Source organism: Cricetulus griseus, chromosome 3, assembly GCF_003668045.3.
Source record: "Cricetulus griseus strain 17A/GY chromosome 3, alternate assembly CriGri-PICRH-1.0, whole genome shotgun sequence".
NCBI lineage: Eukaryota > Metazoa > Chordata > Mammalia > Rodentia > Cricetidae > Cricetulus > Cricetulus griseus.
The window spans coordinates 221,844,248-221,865,676 of record NC_048596.1 but is presented as its reverse complement, the minus strand read 5'-3'; the positions used below and the strand labels follow the sequence as shown (position 1 = coordinate 221,865,676).

General features: G+C 39.4%; 1 protein-coding gene across 1 annotated transcript in view; it reads left to right on the top strand.

The window, feature by feature from the left end:
- The first annotated feature begins 1,660 nt into the window (after window positions 1-1,660).
- Window positions 1,661-21,429, top strand: part of Prpf18 (pre-mRNA processing factor 18) — a 36,269-nt gene continuing 16,500 nt past the window's right edge. The window contains exons 1-8 of the mRNA XM_027405204.2: window positions 1,661-1,870; window positions 3,943-4,020; window positions 6,637-6,741; window positions 11,118-11,231; window positions 16,417-16,563; window positions 18,419-18,487; window positions 20,167-20,307; window positions 20,426-20,497. Of these exons, the coding sequence (XP_027261005.1) occupies window positions 1,805-1,870; window positions 3,943-4,020; window positions 6,637-6,741; window positions 11,118-11,231; window positions 16,417-16,563; window positions 18,419-18,487; window positions 20,167-20,307; window positions 20,426-20,497 (792 nt within the window). The 5' untranslated portion in view covers window positions 1,661-1,804. The remainder of the gene's footprint in view (window positions 1,871-3,942; window positions 4,021-6,636; window positions 6,742-11,117; window positions 11,232-16,416; window positions 16,564-18,418; window positions 18,488-20,166; window positions 20,308-20,425; window positions 20,498-21,429) is intronic.

Sequence of the window (21,429 nt, the reverse complement as noted above, 5' to 3'; positions counted from 1 at the left end):
GCAACAAATATTTGTACAAGAATGTTTAATCCAAGGACATTTATTTTGTGAATTACCTTGAGTTTTTAAACCTCTAAAAATCAACAAGGTGTAAGGACTCAGACATTATGCTGGCCTGCCCCTGTCACCTGGCAGAATGCACTCAGGTAGTACTCTGCTCAGCCCAGGGATCCATGACTAGTATTCTAAACGCAGGTGCAAAGGACCCCTTTAAAAGATAGATCCCTGCCAACTTAAGCCCTCTTTCCTGCTGTTCCCTGTGGCAGACAGGACTTATTCCTGTCTCCCTCTTCTCTTCTGTCCTCTCTCTGTCTCTGTGTCTCTTTATCTCTTTTCTCTCTCTCTCCTCCCCTTTCCCTAATAAAACTTCTCACTAAGCTCTGTCTACCTGACATGTTTGTTCCCTGGCTCGGTCACTCTCTCCTGCCATGGAATCTGACAAGGTTCCCCATGTGTATTGTCATAACACAAGGCATCTTAGATTAGAATGTGAATTACCTTGCTGTGTTGGCTTGTTCCTGGCAGAAGTCAGGCATCTTTTACTTTTTAAAAAATTGTCACATTTGTTCATTTATTGTGCATTTGCACAAATGTGCACCTGTGTGTATATACACAAATGTGTGCTGTGAATTGAATGTGGTCAGAGGACAACTTTGGGAGTCAGCTCTTTCCTTCTACGATGTAGGTTCCAGGGACTGAAATCAGGGTCATCAGGCTTGGCAGCAGGTGCCTTTAGCTGCTCAGTCATATTGCTGGACCTCTTTTAGATCACATAAAATGCATGCGCAAATGCACACGTGTACACACACACACACACACACACACACACACACACACACACACACACTAAAACTTCTAAATTGAAAACGAGCTATCCTTTCAGTTTTTATTTTGATAAACTCTCTTATGAATAGTCAAGTTCGAATGGCATTTCTTTTCTTTTAGAATAGGAAAAGGTAACATAAAATATTGTTGAATTATGATAACTAAAAATAAAAATGCTTTCATGGCATGGAACCAAAAATAAATACATTATAAATGGTTCTAGGCTTAAAAAAAATTTCTACCAAGTATGGAGGTGCACTCTGAAGTTGGGGCAGGAGGATTCCTTTGATATCAAGAGCTTGAGACCAGCTCAGGCAATAGTGAGTCCCTGCATCACAATCAAAATAGAAACAAACCAGAATAAAATTTCAACATTTTCTTGGATTGGTTTTTAAGAAAGAATGATTATATTATCTCCAATATATCATTGATTGCTGAATACATAAATAAATAGCAGAATAAATTTACAGCCATTGAACAGACAATTAATGAATACTGCCATTTTGAAACTGCTATTATTCATGTTTTTCTTATTCTGTAGTATGTTCACCCTCTTGGAAAGAGGGTGAGAAAGTATGAAGCAAACTTCTAGTAAAGATCTTGCCTTACACAACTGAGAGGAGGCTTCCGGGGTAAACAAGTAGGTTCAAATGGGCACGGTAACCATTAACAAGGAGACAGACCGACATGGATGCCTGGCTTTTGTTCTTTTCTCCCTACCAAAATCACAAGTGCGTAACCGAAGGGTGCCGCTAGGGGGCAACAATACTCAGCCGCTTCACCGGCGTTGGCGGGCGTAGGGGGTGGGGCCTCTCCCTTCCGTCCTCTCGTTCACCCGGACTTCCGCCGGAAGCGGCTCCGGCAGTTGTTGTCTTCTGATGTTTGTACTCCGGCGGTGTGGGGTTCGTCCCGCCTGGCGGGGTGAGGTTACCGCCGAGGAGCTGGAACGGCAGAGTGGAGCTTAGACCCTGTCAGCGAGATGGACATCCTGAAGTCCGAGATTCTGCGGAAGCGGCAGCTGGTGGAGGACAGGAACCTGCTGGTGGTGAGGGTCCTTTGACGGTGGCGTTTGGGGCTTGAGGCTTGTGTGGCTGTGAGTGGAAGGGTGTTGGGGTGAGGGCGATGATACTGAGAGGATTTGGGACGGGCGTGGAGTTCGTCCCGGGGCAGGTTGCCTGCCAATAGCTGGCAAGAGTGGATTTGAATCTTCAAATCCTCTCCTACCCGATGCCTGCTGCAGGTAAAGTCCTGAAAACAATTTACCGGTCTTCAGACATTCCAAGTCATGTTGCTGAGAGTCAGGACGCTTCACTCCTAAGTACCCTGACACACGTCATAGAGTTCAGTGCGTATTTGTTCCTCTTGCTGTATGCGTGCGTGCAAAAATTCTACGTGCGAAGGGCTGCATGGATCTTTTAAGTTTCCTGTTCAGTGATTTTTGACAAACGCAAACACCGGTCTCAAGTTTCCTGGTCAGTGACTTTTGACAAACGCAAACACCTGTGTAACCCAGGCTCCACGAGGAGATAAAATAGCACCTTTCACTCTTCTAACCAGCCAGCTGCTGGTGCCTGATGTTCGATACAAGGCACTGCTGAGTGTCCTGAGCTGCAGGAAGTAGGGTACCTTGGGCTTCCCCTGGGTCTCCAAGGTGCTTCCCTATGGTCTTATCCAAGCAGTTCATCACAGCCTCCAGGTCCCCTTCCTCTTCGATTTCTGAGATTTCCTCCCAGCTGGAGGCTCTCAACTGGGCCACAAATTTGCCATAAATCCTCTGTAACATCTCAGGCTGCAACTGGTACAAGGATTTGGAACTGTTAGTGAATCTTGTATCTGCTGGTGGCAACTTCTGGGGAAAAAAAAGTCCACCATGGTGTCCAGGGTGAACCTTGCCAGGCCACCGATTAAGAATGTGACCCTATAGACCATTCTCCCACAGTCACTGCCTGATTAGCATTGCTTGGTTCAGCCATGTTGAAATCATCATCACTGATTTTTTATTTTGGTTGAGCACACTTTGTTTTCATCCTCGCCACCTTCCTCCCTCTTCCTTTCTTTCCATTCTTGCTGTATCATCTACTTGCTCTTGAATTGATCCCTCCCCCTCCCAAGTGCAGCGACTGCAGTCATGTACCTGTCTTCAGTTTGTCAACTTTTTAATGGTTATTGTTTTCTGTGTCTTGTTGGGAGATTAAAACATTGTAACCAGTTGGAAAACAGATGGGCAATTTCTTAAAAGTTAAATGAACATTTGACACGTGAGCCAATCATTCTGCTTGCTTGAGACATTTGAGTAAATTGTAAAGGTGCTGTCTTCTAAAAGTTCATAGTCTTTTATGAATACTGGTCAATTTAAGAACATTTTGAGTCAAATTTTCATTTGATGCAAAGGATGAGTTATAAGTAACGAAACCCAGAATTAGTAAGATTGATTTCAGGTGATGAGACCTTATACATTCTTTTGGAGTGCTCGCTCATATTGATGAGATTTTCTGAACTGGCTCCCTGTGTTCTAATTTCTATTCTGGTCAGGAGAAAATAATGAAAGGTTATCTTTGGGTGGGTCATAGTAAATCTGTCTGTAGAAATTATCGTGGGGGCTGGAGAGATGGCTCAGATGTTAAGAGCACTGACTACTGTTCCAGAGGTTCTGAGTTCAATTCCCAGCAACCACTTGGTGGCTTACAACCATCTGTAATGAGATCTGGTGCCCTCTTCTGGCTCGCAGGGATACATGCAGGCAGAACACTGTATACATAATAAATAAATATTTTTTAAAAAAGAAATTATCATGGAACTCAGATGTTAGGAAAGTGAATGAAGAACAAAAACATTTTGAAAATACTGTTAGTATATTCTCTTTGCTGTGAGAATGTATTGCAGTTCAAGTGAAATGGTTGAGTGAGTGTTTATCACACATCAGAACACAGGCCCTCTTTTTCGGAGGGGCCTCCATATGGGGACTCTGTTTGATTATCTCCAGGACTGAAAACAGTACCAAATTCTTGAAAACTGAAAAGTGTTTTCAAAGGTTTCTAAGAATGCTTGGTAATGATGGGGCATGCATTTCTGCCAAGGACACATCATTAACTTCCTGGTTTTTCTTTTCTTTGATAGGAAAATAAAAAATATTTCAAGCGAAGTGAACTTGCAAAAAAAGAAGAGGAAGCGTATTTTGAAAGATGTGGCTACAAGGTATAAGTTCAAGGTTTTATGCTGTCACATATTTATGAGTTTAAATTTATACAGCTGTTGTTAAATAACAAAATTGTTGATCTCTGTTCAATTTATCAATGTTATACATTAGCCTATAAATGAGAAGCCGTCTGGAGAGGTATGAGTTTTTGGTTTTGGTTTGGCTTTTTAAAAAAAACAGGTCTTGAATTCAGGAAAATAGATGCATGACTTTTGGCTTGGAATGGTTTGGCTTTCTGTGGACAGCATGAACTGCCTTGAGATCAAAGCTTGATTTACTTTAGTTTTTTAAAGTAAGCCCTGGGTCTGATACTGCCTTACCTTCATCTCCACCACCACTCTCTCCCCTACCTCTCCCAATAAAATAACGTGTTTTGAAAGAGCTCAAAACACTTAAATCATTCAGCCTTGATTGTTTTAGCAGCAGTATTGTCTCTGTTTCCTCCTGAGCACTTTAAGCAGTTGGTTTTATGTAAGTATTATTGATAATTCTTCTTAGACTCAGTACTCCTGCTTGAAATAGAGTACTTATCCTCTGAATGCTTTTGCTTGTTTTAAACATGGGGCAGCATTTGTGATGCTGTGTAGTCTATTGGTGAGAAGAAGAATTTTGAAATAAATGAGCTGTCAGAAAGACTTCATTTGTGTACTTCAGTTGTATGACTGAAGCAATCTCTCACACTGCCTAGTTGATAATGTCTGGGGTTTTTATTGGGAGGGTTAAAGCTTACAAGGTGGAGAAGTTGTTTCAGTTGTTTTAAAGCAGACTAGCTTAATATTCTTAGCTCTCAGGTAATGGGGCCTATCGAAATATGCTGAATCATACATTTGATAATACTCCTATCTGGAGTAGAGAAAGTAATGGAAATTAATTTGTGTAGCATAGCATTTCTAGAGGAAAACATGAAGAATGTAGATGCCATCCATATGCATTTGGCTTTATTTTTTTTTATCCATTGGAAAAAGGCAAGTATCAAAGGAATATTTTTAAAGATAGATGCTTACAAGTTTATATTTGTATTTGATAGTTTTCTGAAAGATACAACTTCATTTGCTTCTAGTTCAGGAAAGTGAAAGATGTTTTATATAAGTAACCATTGAGTAGATATGTAGAAAGAACAGTTGTCGTGCTTTGCTTGCTCAGCGTCATGCCCAGTCGTGGCCTGGAGGAAAAATCCTTTATCGTATACTCTCTGCTGACTTGATCTCTAAGTGTGAACTTTTGCTACCTTTAAAGAAGGTAGGAAAATAATCTAATAGAGTGTGGCTTTTGCTTTGTGTAGATCCTTTTGGTGATGTGAACTGGGTTTTTCATCCTTCTGGGTTTTTTGGTTTGTTTTTCTGTTTCTTTTTTCTTGTATAAAGGACAAGGGGTAAAGCAAAAACAATATCTGTGGTGATAGTGCTGTAGCCTTGAATCGACTGACAAAATGTCTTAGATCTGTGTCCCAGAGCTGTCAGCTGCCATTATACAGTTAAAAATGTGTCTGCTCTTGGATGGAAGAAATACTTGTGATTAAAAAGAAAAGTAACTATTGTGCTCTTTAACAACTCTCCCTCCTTAAGGGCAGTAGTGGCAGTATAGTATATGCTGCTTTTACTCCTTAGTAGGAGCTAGCCACCATTTTCAAGGCTGATGCTGGTTTGACCTATGTAAGTATTTAAAAAGTTAGTTTTTATCTCTGTTTTAATTTACCTTTAACCATAAGCTACAGAATCATGAATTGCATGACTTTTGTTGTACACATTTTCTTAATGGGACAGTAGTTTCTTACAGCAGATCTTTATGTTACTTTGAATTGTATTCCTACTTCTGAATTTTAAACTTACCTGTGGTTGAATAGAAACCACACTTGAGTATGTTTTCAGGCTACACAGTGAGACTTATAAAGTGTCAGACTCAGTTTTCTCGGTCTGTGACTGAGATTGCTGCCTGGATATGAAAAGGGAGATGAAGACGTTTCCCCTGTAGGTTCATATGAGCAAAAGTGTCTACATTCCTCGGGTGGCATTCCAGTCTTCATTCCTTTTCTTCAAGGTTGGCAGCTCAGTTTGTAGCCTGGTTGTTCACTACTAGGCATTTTTCAACATGCCTGGTAATGGTTTATTCAAAGTTGGAGTAATGTGGCTAAAGAAGCAAAGTAGGAAGAGATCTAGCTTGACCAGCCCTACAGACTCTGTTGGGAGGCAGTCCTTTAGCCTTCATTTTCAAGATGAGCTGCAATTGGCTAACCCGTGAAGATAATTTCCTCACAGAGGAAAGGCAAATTGATTGTTTTCAAGAGAGAATTGGGCTACTTTAGCATCTGCGGAGAAATTGAGTTAAGATTTAAGTACTGTTGAGTTTCTGTTTCTGAAATAACTGTAGTTATGGCACTCCTTTATAGCAAGAATGCGCTCTCCCGTGTGCATGCTTTCCCATGTCCTGTTCCTGAAATGGATGTTTGATCGGCTCTTGGAAGCATGCACAGTTCTTCTGCAGCCTGTGCTCAGAGGAACAGGTAGTGAAGCCTTCAGTCTCAACACTCTTATGTCATGTGGACAGCTAAGGTGACAGATGGTGGATAGAAATATGTTGGTGAATTTAAATTTCATTTCTTTGGGCTATTAATATAGGTACAGCCAAAAGAGGATGACCAGAAACCACTAACGTCATCAAATCCAGTGCTGGAACTTGAACTAGCAGAGGAAAAACTACCCATGACTCTTTCTAGGCAAGAGGTAAGGTTATATTTGAGTATTTTACAGTCAGACAGAAAAATTGCACCATACTTTCATATGTTATTTCCAAAATAAAGATGATTTGACTTAAAAATCTTGTGTAGCCAGTTTTTTCATAACTTCTAAATCGTTGCTTCCTTTGATAGTATTCTTACTTCAAAACAAAACTGGAGCTGGAGAGGCTCAGGGGTAGCTGCTTTTCCAGAGGACCAGAATTGGATTTCTAGCACTCACATGGTGGTGGTTCCCAACACTCTGTGACTCCAGTTTCAGGGGATCCAGTGCCCTCGTCTGGCCTCTTTGGGCACCAGGCACACATGTGGTACACAGACCTACATGCAGGGAAAACACAGATATAATCTCCCTACACACACGTACTTTATCATTATTGTGTGAGTATATGATGTGTGTGTGGGCCTGTGTGTCAGGACACATGTGTAGATGTCAGATGACAACCTTGTGCAATTAGTTTTCGACTTTTGCCTTTCCATGGGTTCCAGGCATCAAACCAGGTCACTAGACTTGTGTAGCAAATGCCTTTACCCACCAAGCCAGCTCCACTAGCCAGTAGACTTTCTTTTTTTAATGAGTGTGTTTTAAATAAGTATGAATTCACACAACCTAAGTAATACTTGTTATTATCTCAGCCACTTAAATTATACTGTTTTGCTATTTATATTTCTCCTTATTTTCAGATTAACATAGATGTAAGTAGTGTCCCCCTTTTTTCTTTAGTGCTACATAGCTTTTAATGTCTGTTTAATTACTCATTATTATGATTCTCCCCCCTCTTCCTACACTTTTTTTTTTTTTTTTTTGAGACAGTTTTGTGTAGCCCAGGCTGGATTGAAATTGGATATGTATCACAGTCTGCCTCATGGTCCTCATCTTCCTGCCTTTTCTTCTCAGGGCCTGGGTTTTTCCACCATGCTTTTTTTTGTTTGTTTTGGTTTGGTTTGGTTTGGTTTTTGGTTTTTTGAGACAGGGTTTCTCTGTATTGTTTTGGAGGCTGTCCTGGAACTCCCTCTGTAGACCAAGCTGGCCTTGAACTCACAGAGATCCGCCTGCCTCTGCCTCCCGAGTGCTGGGATTAAAGGCATGAGCTACCAATGCCATGCTTTTAAATGGTTTCTTTGTCGTTTAGATTAGTACAGCATTCCCTTATGAGTAACACCTAATGTGACACCTGATGAGACATTATTGCTTGTGTAATTAGGATTATGTCCCTTGGAAAGGCTTTTACAAGTATGGTTTGTAAGGCAAACATTCTTGAAACTACCATGTGAAAGTTAGTAAGAACTTTGGACATTTATCCAGATAAAGTTCTTGGTTATTTTTAGTTTACATACATACATACTTTTTATTTTTTAACTATTATTTTTTACGTGTGTGTTTTGCCTGCATGTATGTAGGTGTGCTTGTGTGTGTGCCTGGTGCCTGTGGAGCTCAGAAGAAGGCATTGGATCCTCTGGAACTGGAGTTACATATGGTTGTGATGACTCAATGCTGGATACTGAACCAGGGTCCTCTGCAAGAGCAGCAAGTACTCTTAACCACTAAGCCATCCCTGCAGCCTTGACTTTGTATGTTTTAAAGTTCTGTTTAGAATACATATTATCAAATGGCTTTGCAGACATTAACACATTTTGCTAGTTTATAGTCTGATCTGTAGTGTTTATCCATAGTCTGATCTTTTTCAGCTATTATCTTACTTAACAATTTAACATATTCATATGACGTGAAGAATTCAAACTATATGTTTAAAAATGCACAAAATAAACATGTCTTGGAACTGAAGAAATGGTTCAGTGTTTAAGAACACTGGCTGCTCTTCCAAACGCCTTGAGTTCAATTCCCAGCAAACACCCACATGATGGCTCCCAACCATCTATACTGGGATTTGATGCCCTCTTCTAGCATGCAGACACAGCACTCATATACATATAATAAGCAAATCTAAAAATAAGTAAACATGGATTCCATACATTTTGTGTTCTGCCCCCTCTGCTCTCTTACTTGCAGTCAATTCTCAGCCAATCCTCACACAGGCATGACTGTACAAGTGTGCCTTTTATTGCAGTTGGTAGAGTGCTTGTCTTGCATGCACTTGCGGAGGAAGAAAGCTTGCAGCAATCTCTCCTTTCACCATGTGGGTCTCAGAGATGGAACTTGGGTGTTAGGCTTGCTGGCAAATGCCCTTACCTACTAGTCCCCGAATTTCTTATTTAATAAATTAGAATGATAGAATTTTTTCTATTTTTTTTAATTTAAATTAGAAACAACCTTATTTTACATGTCAATCCCAGTTCCCTCTCCCTCCCCTCCTCCCCTAACCCCCTTATTCCATCCCCTTTCTGCTCTCCAGGGAGGGTGAGGCCATTCATGGGGGATCTTCAAAGTGTGTCATATCATTTGAAGCAGGGCCTAGGCCCTCCCCCATGTGTCTAGGCTGAGAGAGTATCCCTCTATGTGGAATGGGCTCCCAAAGACCATTTGTATGCTAGGGATAAATACTGATCCACTACCAGAGGCCCCATAGATTGCTGAGGCCTCCTCACTCACACCCATGTTCATGGGGTCTGGATTAGTCCTATGCTGGTTTCCCAGCTATCAGTCTGGGGTCCATGAGCTCCCCCTTTTTCAGGTCAGCTGTTTCTGTGGGTTTCACCAGCCTGGTCTTGACCCCTTTGCTCATCACTCCTCCCTCTCTGCAACTGGATAGAATTTTATACATTTTTGAGGACAGATAGTTTATTGTCTGCCTTTAGGCATGACTACTGTCATGTAATCCCGGGTAGATGGGAATTCCCTATTTAAATAGATGTCATAAGTATTACATAGTTCATAGTTACTTGGTTTGTTGTTGATAGTCTCCAGTTGGAAATAATGTTTTAAAGTAATTAGCTCAATTTTGGTTCTTTTAAGCTTTGACTGACTCAGTGATCTTTTATTTTTGTGATGCCTCATAAATATCTGTGTGTTTTAACATGTCTAATTGTGGATAGGATTAAGTGGAGAGAAATTGAGATCACAAGATTTTTTTTTTTCCCCTTTCAAAGATGAATGTGCTTTGGCAGGTTGTATTTCAGCTCTACAGTTCACATGCTTAGGATGGACACCACATAGCAGGAAGCCTCAAGGAAGTGTAGACTGACTCTTGGAGCTACCATGTGAAAGTTAGTAAGAAATTTGGAAGTTTATCCAGATAAAGTTTCTTTGTGGTTTTTATTTATTTTTTTTAATTTTGATAAACCTTTATTTTCTTGACTGCATATTTTGTTTGTTTTTAAGTGAAAATGTACTCAGAGCATAGAAAATAGTATGTGCAGTGTATTGTCTAACTACAAAACAAAAACCCATGTAGCTGTCACCCAAGTCAAGAATGGAAGTATTTCCCATACTTTAAAAGCCCTGCATGTGGTGATTGTAATCACAAGTCATTTTCTCATGTGAGGACAGGATTCAGGTTTCACAATGGTATCACAGTGCCTACTCCTCATTCTGCTCATACTGTCATTCCCTCCGTTGTAGTGCTTTTCCTATATGACCTACTGCACATATTACCCTACCTAAAACAGGTCTCCAGAGGATCTAAACTGCTAAAAGTGTCATCATACAGCATTTCTATCTTATGAAATCCTGGAAGAGCAAACATAGATTTCTGCCTTTTTTTTTTTTTTTTTAAACCTGTACTTCAAAATAGTGTTTGGATACTAAAGTATGTATTAATATATGCTTTAAAAAAGGACTAAGCAGTCATGATTACATGAGATGAGGGCCAATAGTGTGTCCCTTATGCTATGTATGTTCTGACAAGGGTCCATGTGTCTGTGTCTGCATGTCTAAAACTAGATGGCTTATATTAAGGCCTTGCTTTAGATTTGCATTATAGATCCATATGTCAAACAACTTGATAGGAATTACTCAGTAAAATAATGTATGAAACATTTGAGTCAAAGCAGTATTTTATCTAAAGTATTTTCCCTTTTCATTCACAAATATCTATTATGGGGTAGATGATTAAAATTTACTTGAAGCATCTTGGGGCTGTCATACTGACTCAGTGAATACGCTTGCTTGTGGAGCCTTACGGCTTGAGTTGGATCCCTGGTACCCACATGGTGGATGGAGAGAACTGACTCCTGTAAGTTATTCTCTGACCTCTTCACACACTTCATGGTTCACTGCCCACCCAAATACATTTTTTTTTTAAAAAAAATTGAAGGATTTTATATTTCACTTAGAAACATTTATTTGGGTAATTATACTTATTAAACTTAGGTTTTAATTTAAGATAAAAATGCAAGTTGTTTTGAGATAATTTAGTCTTCTTTCTTTTTTTCCCTCTTTGAAGTTTCCTTTGTATATCTTCATAGGTCATCAGAAGACTGCGAGAAAGAGGAGAACCAATTAGACTATTTGGAGAAACGGATTATGATGCTTTCCAACGTTTAAGAAAAATAGAGATTCTTACACCAGAAGTTAACAAGGTGAGAAGGCAGAACAAAGCTAAAAACAGAATGGCACCATGTAAGCTAGAGGAGCATGGGATTGAACTGATAGAATCATTGTAGGGGAGTATGGGAAACTGTCAGCATAGGATGGTACTACATGAGCTGAAGCAGAGTGAGATTTGACAGCATGATTGTAGGCAAATAGGAGAAAACAGTGTCAACCTAGTGCTGCTGGAGTAACTATTTTTAAGGGGGTGTATCTTAAGCATAACATTCAATCTATTCTGACAAATACACATGAGCATGTAAGGGTAGAGAATATATCCATCACCCAATGCCTGTGTCACTTCTCTGCTCCCAGGAAGCTACCTTTCTGAATTAAGACACCATGAGTTAAGTTTTACTTCCTGTTTGGTATTTAACATTTTTAGTGTTTCATATGGATAGACCCAAGAGTGAATATCTAGTTTCTTTTGCTCAGCCTCACATTTTTTAAAGTGCTATCTATGCTGTTATGCATAGTTTCCTTTTTATTGCTCAGTTATATTTAGTTATGTGAATATACTACAGTTTTTTTCTGGTTTTGGGCTATTGTGAATAAATTGTGAATACTCATATGCAAAGATTCAAGGAGGAGGTATGTAGTCTCCCCACTCTCCGGTATAAATAGATTTTTCTCAGGGTAATAGCTACAAGTGGCATTGCTCAATGACAAGAGTAAATGCATGCTTTATAAGAAGTGCCAGGCATTTCTAAAGATCATCATATGGTTTTGTTAGACTTTTGAGTTTAAACCATCCCCTCATATGTGTAAGATCTCATGGTTTTATTCATGTCCCCGATGACTGACGATGAATATGCATCTTTTCCTACTTACCTTCCTTTGTACAGTGTCTGCATTGTGTCATTGCTGTGACAAAGCACCTAACATAAGCAGCTTAAGGTTAACTATTTTGGTGACACTTTCAAGGGATAGAGTTCATTTGGCCAGGAAGGCAGGAGGTCTTCAGTCACATTGCACAGACAGTCAGGAACAGAGGGATGTGTGCTGATGTTTGGCTCTTTTTTCTTCTTTGTTCCATCTGGGACCACAGGCCATGGGATGATACCACTCGTACTTAGTGTTGGTGTCCAGCCTCAGTTAACCCGGTCTAGATAATCATAGCTGTACCCAGAGGTTTGTTTCCATAAATTTCATCAGCAAGATTAACCATCACAGGTTTATTAGAGCCCCTTGTTCATTTTTTAATTGGATTGTTTGTCTTTTATTAATTAGGAGCTGCTTATATGTGCTGGATATAAGCTCTTTGTTAGGTATGCAGATAGAATTTTTGACTTACTTGTTCCTAGCTTGTGATTACTTACTGTTTTTAATGGAGTGTTGCTGAGCAGAAGTTTTAAATTTTGATGAGGTCCCAATTAACTGCTTTTTAATTTAATTTTTAAATTTTTCTTGTGGCTGTTGATTTTGTGTTCTGCTTGAGAATTTTTTTGCATATGCCAAGGACTTGAAGAGATATTTTGTGTTGTCTTGTAGAAGTAACAAGTACAGGTTTTATGTGGGAGGAATGTGGTTGTTCTTTGGTTGTTTGGTTATACACACGTCAGTTAGGGTCATGTTTGTTTAGATCTTCTGGGGCTTCATTAATGTTTTATCAACTTACTCTGTTAATTACTGAAAGGTATGGTGGTTTTCTATGGCTGTATAACAGACCTTCCCAAAGCTTGGTGCTGTGAAGCAATTTATTAATATCAAGTCTTTCTTGATTATTTGTGTCTTCAATGACATTAGACAAACTCAGTTCTGACATTTGATGGGGCTAAGCTAGGCAGTCCTTTGCCTAAGGTCCTCATGTAATTGCAATCAGATGGAAGTTATTGCTGCTGTGAGGACTGCCCCCCCCTCCCTCTGTCCTCCCTCATGGGCTTGGTGGCTCACTCGGAGAAGTGGGATAGCTGTGGGCTAGCTAGTGGTTTTGCTCCATGTGTTTTGTTTTCGAGTTTGTGTTTCCTGTCTGCTTCAGCATTGCATCTTAGCAATGCTAGTCCAGCCCTGTAGTACTAAGTTCCTGGGATATTTGTGCCCTTCTGTGTCTGAAATGATATGCTTGCCATCTCTCTCTAAAATGCCTCTGGAAGTGTCTCTGTTCTTCTAGACACAATGCAAAACTTTTTTTTTTTTTTTTTTAACCTGTCCACAGTTCCCATCAGCATCAGTTGCTTCCTTCTCTCGGTTCCCATCGTATGGCTCTGCTGAGGGGCACTAAGTGTATTCACTAATGGCAGAGTTTTGAGCATATTTATCCCATGCTGGAGGTCAGGGGCTACTTTGCTTTTGTATTTGTGCTGAGGTCTCTTGTCAAGGTTCTGAGGAAAGTGCATAGGGATAAAGGTCTGGATTCAATTCCTGGAGCAGAATGATTAGTTGTGTGATCAATGGCAAGTCTTTTAATCAACTCTAATCCTGCTTATAAAATAGACAGTGGGACCTCCTGCTCACTGGGGTGTTTTGAGAATTAAATGAGGTAACTGTTTAGAACCTGGTCCTGGACATTACATAGAGCAAGTAGTTAATGTTTGCTAAATTAAAAGTATTAGCATTGAAGATTTCTCTGTGTTGATGAGAGAGTGGTAGGAAATGCCACCCTCTAGAAATATCTCTAGTATAACACCATTAAGAGTTTGACATCTGCCAGGTGCTTACTATGTTACAGTAATTGTTGAAAGTGCACTTTGCATTAACACATTGAAGGAACTTTATATTGTGCAAGGGCTTGGGAACAGTCCTAGCACCTAGTAAATGTTAAATAAAAAAGCAATAACTGCTTCTTGAATGAGTCTATGTAGTGGGTAGAATTATTCCTAGTTTATAAATGTGGCAGTTAAGGCATAGAAGTAAGCTGCGGAAGACCTCACACACGGCATAGGTCTGAACCAAATCACCTTTGCTCTCAACCACTACGGCATGGTGTCTTCCATTTTCACCTCACAGTCAGTGCTTAGGGAGCCTGCCCCTTTCTCTTTTTAATTAAATACGCAAGCCAGGAAATACATTGAGTGTGGAACTTGCTACTTTGGTAGAAACAGAGCCTGGCTTAAAAAGGCACCAGGTGTATTCTATTGACATAAAGGAGTTCAAGAGTAGTTGAGATGAGGTTAGATTTGTATGTGACATGGGGAAATGAATTGGGGACCTCTAATGAGACCCAGTCACTCTCTCTCTCTCTTTCTTCCTTCCTTTCTTCCTTCCTTTCTTTCTTTCTTTCTTCCTTTCTTCCCGCCTTCCTTCCTTTCTTCCTTCCTTCCTTTTTTTTTTGAAAATAATATATATTTTAAATGATAAAAAATCCTTGTTTCTGTTGATACAGTAATATAATTTATATTTCTTTTAAAAAAAAACCAATAAGAACATATCCTATGTTAATATCTCTAATTCTCAAAATAGTAAGCAGGTAACCGTGCATATTTCTATATATACTTCACTATAAACATGTAATAAGCATCATTATAAAATGTCATCTTTACCAACAACCCAAGCAAAATATTAGAAAAAAATGCAATGTGATAGTTGAGTGAAATTGTTAAATTTCCTGCATGCACTTACAAGATAATGAAACATAGTACTACCACTTATGAAATAAAACTAAACAACTAGCAAGGTGTATCTTACTTGAAGTACTAATGGTGTACTGTTTTCTGTTCCTCTTGTTTAAGCTTCTCCTCCACCAAACTGTAAAGCACATTTGCACTTGCTCTGAATTATAGTATTCTTCTATAATGTCTAGGGGTCCAAGGTCCAAAAATTAATACATAAATTAAAATAAAAAATATGATTTATTATCCATTAACTCTAGCAAACTTTCCATCCTGTATTATGTGAAAAATGTTTGCTAAGTTAATAGATTAAGATTAACATTCTTCAAAATTCTGGCTACATTATAATAATTCAAAAAATCCATTTGCTTATTTACTCTTGTATATTATAAGATTTTCTTGATTGGCCCATCCAGCAATTTGGAAAGGTAGGGATTGAACAGGTATAAAAAGCATTTGATATTTGTTTGACTTTTGGACACAGCATCCAATTAATGCCATCTTTACAGAAGATTGGGGAATGAATCAAAGGAAAGAACTAAATGCCCAATGACATTTCATTTCAAGTATTTGTTTATGAATTTGCTTTTCTGTTCACCTGTGAATTTTTATGTGAAAATCTACCATTAACACAGAACATGTACACAGTGAAACAGATCTGTTCTTACCTTGTCTTAGACTGAAGATGATTCTTGTACAGTATAAAAATCAAATATTTAAAACATTTGTGGAACAAAAGTAGAAAATAATTTTAAAATATCATGATAAAAACTGTCTTTTCCTTATATTAAGAAACATACCATCTGTGCATCATTTGAACAATAAAATCTCTAAAAATATGAGACCGAATCAATAAATTTTCTTATAATATCCATTATAAGGTTGCAGAAAGCAAATTACAAAAATTTTCAAATAAATACTGCACAGTAATACAAGCATAACATTGTTCTAAAACTGCTTCAAGTAAACTACCATCATTCTTTAAAACAAATCCTTTAGAGAATGAGTTGACGCAGAGGACCTTAGCTTGGTGTCCTTGTGGGCTTCCCAACAGTGAGAGCGGGTGGATCTCTGACTTTTTTGCCCGCTCCTAGGAGTCTTTTCCTTCCCTTGGGCCCCCTTATATAGCCTTGACATGAGGGTCTTTGCCCTATCTCATTGCATCCTGCCCTGTCCGTTTGTCTGTCTTCTGAGGGCCTACTCTCCTCCATAGAGGAAATACAGGGGGAGTAGTCATGAGAGAGAGGGGCAGTGGCCGGAGACTGGTCGGAGACTTCTCACTTTCACTGAGGTTGGTTATTAGAATCACATAATGGCATTGATGATGCAGATTTTTAGGAGGGGAGGGGAATGTTTGGGAGGGATAGTTGAGACAAGTTCTCATGTAGCCCAGGCTGGCCTCAGACTGAATCATCTGGTCCTCTTGCCTCTACCTCTCAAGTATTGGGACTACAGATGTGTAGTCCATGACCAGTCTCCAGGGTGCTGGGGAGCTTTGTGCATGCTGGGCAAACACTCTGTTAACTGAGCTGCATCCCAGCCTGGAAATGTACTTGATATAAAAAAAGATCACACATCATACCCCAGCGAGGTTTCCTAACTGGTGCACTTCTTGTCACTTTCCTAGGGCTTAAGGAATGATCTGAAAGCAGCTTTGGACAAGATTGACCAGCAGTACTTGAATGAAATTGTGGGTGGTCAGGAACCTGGAGAGGAGGACACACAGAATGACTTGAAAGTTCACGAAGAAAACACCACCATTGAAGAATTAGAGGTAATCTCTACCCCAACCCTGCCCATTCCCCAGCATCCCTTCCTCCTCAGGAGCAGTGTTCCTGTGCAGTCCTTTGCTGTTGAAGGCACTTCTTAGTTTTAGGTCTTTGTTTTTTCTCACTCACTCACATTTCTGAATTTCTTACTTTCAAAAGTAAGCATTGTAATGTTTGATGTGCATCCTTTTATTTGCTGTGATGTTCTAGTAAAGATTGCAATTTTTATGTGCATGTAAAATAATAGTGTATCGTGGTCATCTTTATTTTACCCCCTCTTCCATTTCATACTGTTAAGATCCACATTTGATTTTTTTTTTCCGCATTGTTTGTCTATTATGGCATTCTTGTATTTTACTTTTAGTTTCCTTGTTATAGTGGATAGCTTGGCTGCTCTCAGCTCCTCCTTAGCCACAGACATGGACTGAAACAGAATTGTGGAGCTTATACATAGACATTTAATTTGTCTGAGCACTGCCAAGCTGCTCTCTGGAATGGCTGTCCCAGTGTATAACCCTACCAGCAGCATATGAGGGGCTTGTGTCCTTTCATTCCTGCCAGTTCTTGACACTATGTAGCCACCTGATTCTGTCACTGTGTTGCATGTGGAATGATATGTGTAATCTTCATGAAGAAACAATATTGTATCATGTTAGTGTCTAGCATGTAGCAAATAGCTTTTTTGTTTATTTAATGTTGACTACAACATAAGCTGTTATTTCTGTTTTCTTTAGTTTCTGGCTCCTGAAGGAACATGTAGTGATCTCATTAGAGATCATGGTCCAGAAGGTTGTCGTTTTACTGTCCTCCCCCTCCTATCACTTGTTTAAGGTGGTTTGTAACTTCTCCCTAAAGAACTGGAGTGAGCAATCACTTGTCAGTCAGGCTTGTTTCGTCTCTCCTTTTCCTTTTCTCTTCCTTCCCTATTTCTTTTTAATAGTCCTAAGATATTTGCACCCTATACAATTTACCCAAATAAACTATACAATTGAGTGGCTTATAATATACATCCACAGGGTGTTGTCACCACCAGCATGATGTTAGGCCATTTTTACCTACCCAAGAGAAATGCCCAGATCTGTTAACAGTCACTGATATTTTATATGAAATTTACAAAATTGGGGCTGACAGGCTGGCTCAGCTGTTAGGAACACCATGTACTGCTCTTGCAAGTTTGGTTCCCAGCACCCATGTTGAGCTCTGGGCTCTGCTAATAGCTGCACTCTCTTGCACATATCCAAACACAGGTATATAGCTAAAATAATAAAAGCCTTTACGATATTTTAGAATTATTATTGTGGATATATATGGTGTGCTCATGTTTGGCGGGGGACATCTACTGCACATGTGTGGAGCTCAGAGACAACTTTGTGGACTTGATTCCCTCTATCCACCTTTACTTGGGTTCTGAGAATTAACTCAGGTTGTCAGGCTTGCATTTTGGGTTCTGAGAATTAATTCAGGTTGTCAGCAATTGCCTTTACCTACTGAGCCTTCTTGCTGACTGTTTACCCATCCAAGTACTAACCAGGCCCGACCCTGCTTAGCTTCCAAGATCAGACAAGATTGGGTGCTTTCAGGGTGGTATGCCGTAGACTTGCTGACTCTTCTTATCTTTCAATTCTTATTGGATAACAGTCTCCAAATAGAAATATGCGGTCAGGTAGGGTGTGTGTGTGTGTGTGTGTGTGTGTGTGTGTGTGTGTGTCTTGTCTAAAAGTCAACAAATTTTAAAATTAAAAATAGGCCAATATGTGTGATAAACCTCTTTCAACCTATTGTTGGTCATACACACACTCTCATATACTTTTTAAAAATTGCTCTGTGTTAGTGAACAGAAGTATTGTTCTTTCTCTTCAGGCACTGGGAGAGTCCTTAGGGAAAGGTGACGATCATAAGGACATGGACATCATCACGAAGTTCCTGAAGGTGTGTACTTAGGGAAGGGAAGGAAGGAGAGCGTGTGGACATGTAAGAAGCAGTCTTATAAATAAGGATGTATTTTGGGGCAGGGTAATGGTCAAACATCTATACTTGTTCTGCATGTACCTGGCACTAATGGGCTGTACCACTGGAGCCCCTCTCACTGTCCATGCAGCCGTTAATGAATGTTTATTTTCTTTATGGCACTTTTCTTAAAAGCTGTAAAATGACTACAGCAGTAGAGTGAACACAAAGTTTGAAGAAGTCTCCTGTTCTCCATAAATACCCTAGAAAGAAGTGCGGTGGAGGCGGCGATCCAGAGCTGTTACGGGAGGGTGGTGGAAGGCATTGGCAGTGCAGAAGTAAACAAATTTAACTTTTCGGCAAGGTCCGTTTCTTGAGTATATTTGCTTATTTTTGCTGATTTACTAGTTCTGTATTTGCCCTCGGGATTTCTTTTTAGTTATCTAGGTAGAGTGTGGTCGGATCCTAAATTTATTTAAATATTTGTCTGCATACCAGGAGATTCAATGGAAGAGTGCTTTTATTTGTATTTACATTTTATTTTTATTTAGTTTGTTATTAAAGTATTATAGTTTTTTTTCATGACAGGGTTTCTGTGTGTGATCCTGGCTGTTCTGGAACTTGTTCTGTAGATCAGGCTGGCCTAGAACTTAAGGTGATCCTCCTGTCTCTGCCTCCCAAGTGGGGTAAAAGGTGTGCACCATCACTACCCAGCTAATGTTTTGACTGTAACATTCCAGTTGTCAAGGTTCTAGAGTATATTTAGAATACAGTGTAGTGCTAGACAGTGTAGGCAGCAGCGTGGAGCTTTCCTCTTTAATGGGTCTCTCCTCGTGTCAGAGCATGTCACCTTTACTGTCACCTGCCTCTGGAAAGAGAATATAGCTAAACCCAAGGGGCCCTGGGGTAGTTTTCCAGGGTGAGAAGTATGGGTCATGGTTTTATTTTTGTTCCTTTTTTTTTTTCTTCCTTCACCATTCATTGGGTGTGTTTGTGGGACTTTTTAAATTGAATTTTCTGTTCTGTATAGGTAGAAAGTCCAAATAATATATAATGTACTTCAAACATTGATCAAATATCAAAGTGTATATAGTTTAGATCCATGGTTCTCAACCTTCCTAGTGCTGCCACCTCTTGAATTGTGGTGACCCCCAACTGTAAAACTATTTTTGTTGCTACTTCATAACTTTAATCTTGCTACTATTATGAACCATAAATGTCTAATAAGCAAGATATCTAATAAGCAAGATATCTAATATGTGACCACTGTGAAAGGGTCATTCAATCCCCCCCCCCAAAGGGGTTGAGACCCACAGATTGAGAAACGCTGGTATAGATAAATCTGGATTAGTTGAACTATGTGTAATGGATACAAGTAAAAATACAGTGAAAGTTTATTTCAGTCCAGTCATGAAGGAATTTGATAGCTCTTTTTTGAGAAAATGGACCAACCTTACAATGTAGTAGTACATGAACTGGGGTGCTTTTTACTTTGAAACATATGACACACAAACAGAACTTGTTTGTTAATTAAATCTTCCTCGATGACAGTTTAATCAACAGGACAATGTTGTAAGGATGATCATAAACCATGGCTTTTAGGGAGCTTTCCCACCCAAACCACTGGGTGGCATTGCAGCCTTAACTCTCTCTGTCAACAGTTTCTTCTTGGCGTTTGGGCTAAAGAATTGAATGCCAGGGAGGATTATGTGAAACGCAGCGTGCAGGGCAAACTGAACAGTGCTACCCAGAAGCAGACCGAGTCCTACCTCAGACCGCTTTTCAGAAAGCTCCGGAAAAGGGTGAGGTTTCTGGAAAATACTTTATTAACACACATTTGTTGTTATTGTTTTTAATTAGTGTAAGTAGTTTTCATTACATGACTTAGCTTCCAAAACTAGTTATGTTTTTCTTTTTCAGAATCTTCCTGCTGATATTAAAGAGTCGATAACAGATATTATTAAGTTCATGTTACAGAGAGAGTATGTGAAGGTAAGTTATTATGCTATGTGTTATTGTGACCATTATCTAAGTTATGTTTATAACATAATGGTTATTTGGAATGGGAAGGATTGTACTTAGTACATTTAAGAATGACTGTAAAGCAAGCGAGTAGGAAAAAAATCTTTCTGTTCTCTTGGCATTGAGTAACAAGCCTTAAACCACAATTGTATTTTCCTAGTCATTGTAAAATTGGGTTAAAAGTTTGTTCAGAGCATGTGCTACATATATAAAGGCAGTGTTCATTTTATGGATGGGATTGAATTGTAGAGTAGATAAATAGTTGATTATGGCATGGGGTTCATCCTCCCGTAGGAACAAGGTTCTTCAGACTGCTACAGAAGCCCACTTAATCTGTAATATAGCTCAACTATTGAACTGCTGATTCAGTGGAATTTACCTACACTTTGTGGTTGTTTCTGTGGGAAAATGGGGCATGGAAGGCTGCCAGGTCTCATCTCAACCTTTACTATAGTAATGGCAGAGCACTTGCTGGGGAGGCTGTTGTTACTCACTCCAGTGTCTTTACTCTTGAATGGGTTCTCCATGACTACTGAGGAGAGTTTGGAAGGTGGCATTGGAGGGCAATCAGCTGATAGAAGGGAGAGAAGGATACTGATGATACAACAGTGAGGAGAGACTTCTAATGGCTAGCCTCTCAAGAAGCCTAGAGTGGAGATTTCTCTGAATCTCAGTGGAATGCTAGAGCACTAGAAAAGGGGAGAAAGGACTGCTGGCATTCCCAGGTGACTGCTGCTTTACTTGATTAGAGCATTGGTTAATGAAGTGATTTTATTTTTATTAAAACCAGTGTTCAGTGAAAATATTTTAGTTCTTAGAGAGTTTCATACATGTTTTGATCATATTCCATTCGCCCAGTTCCATGATTTTTAATAAGGACAACTATAGTGTACTCTAATTGT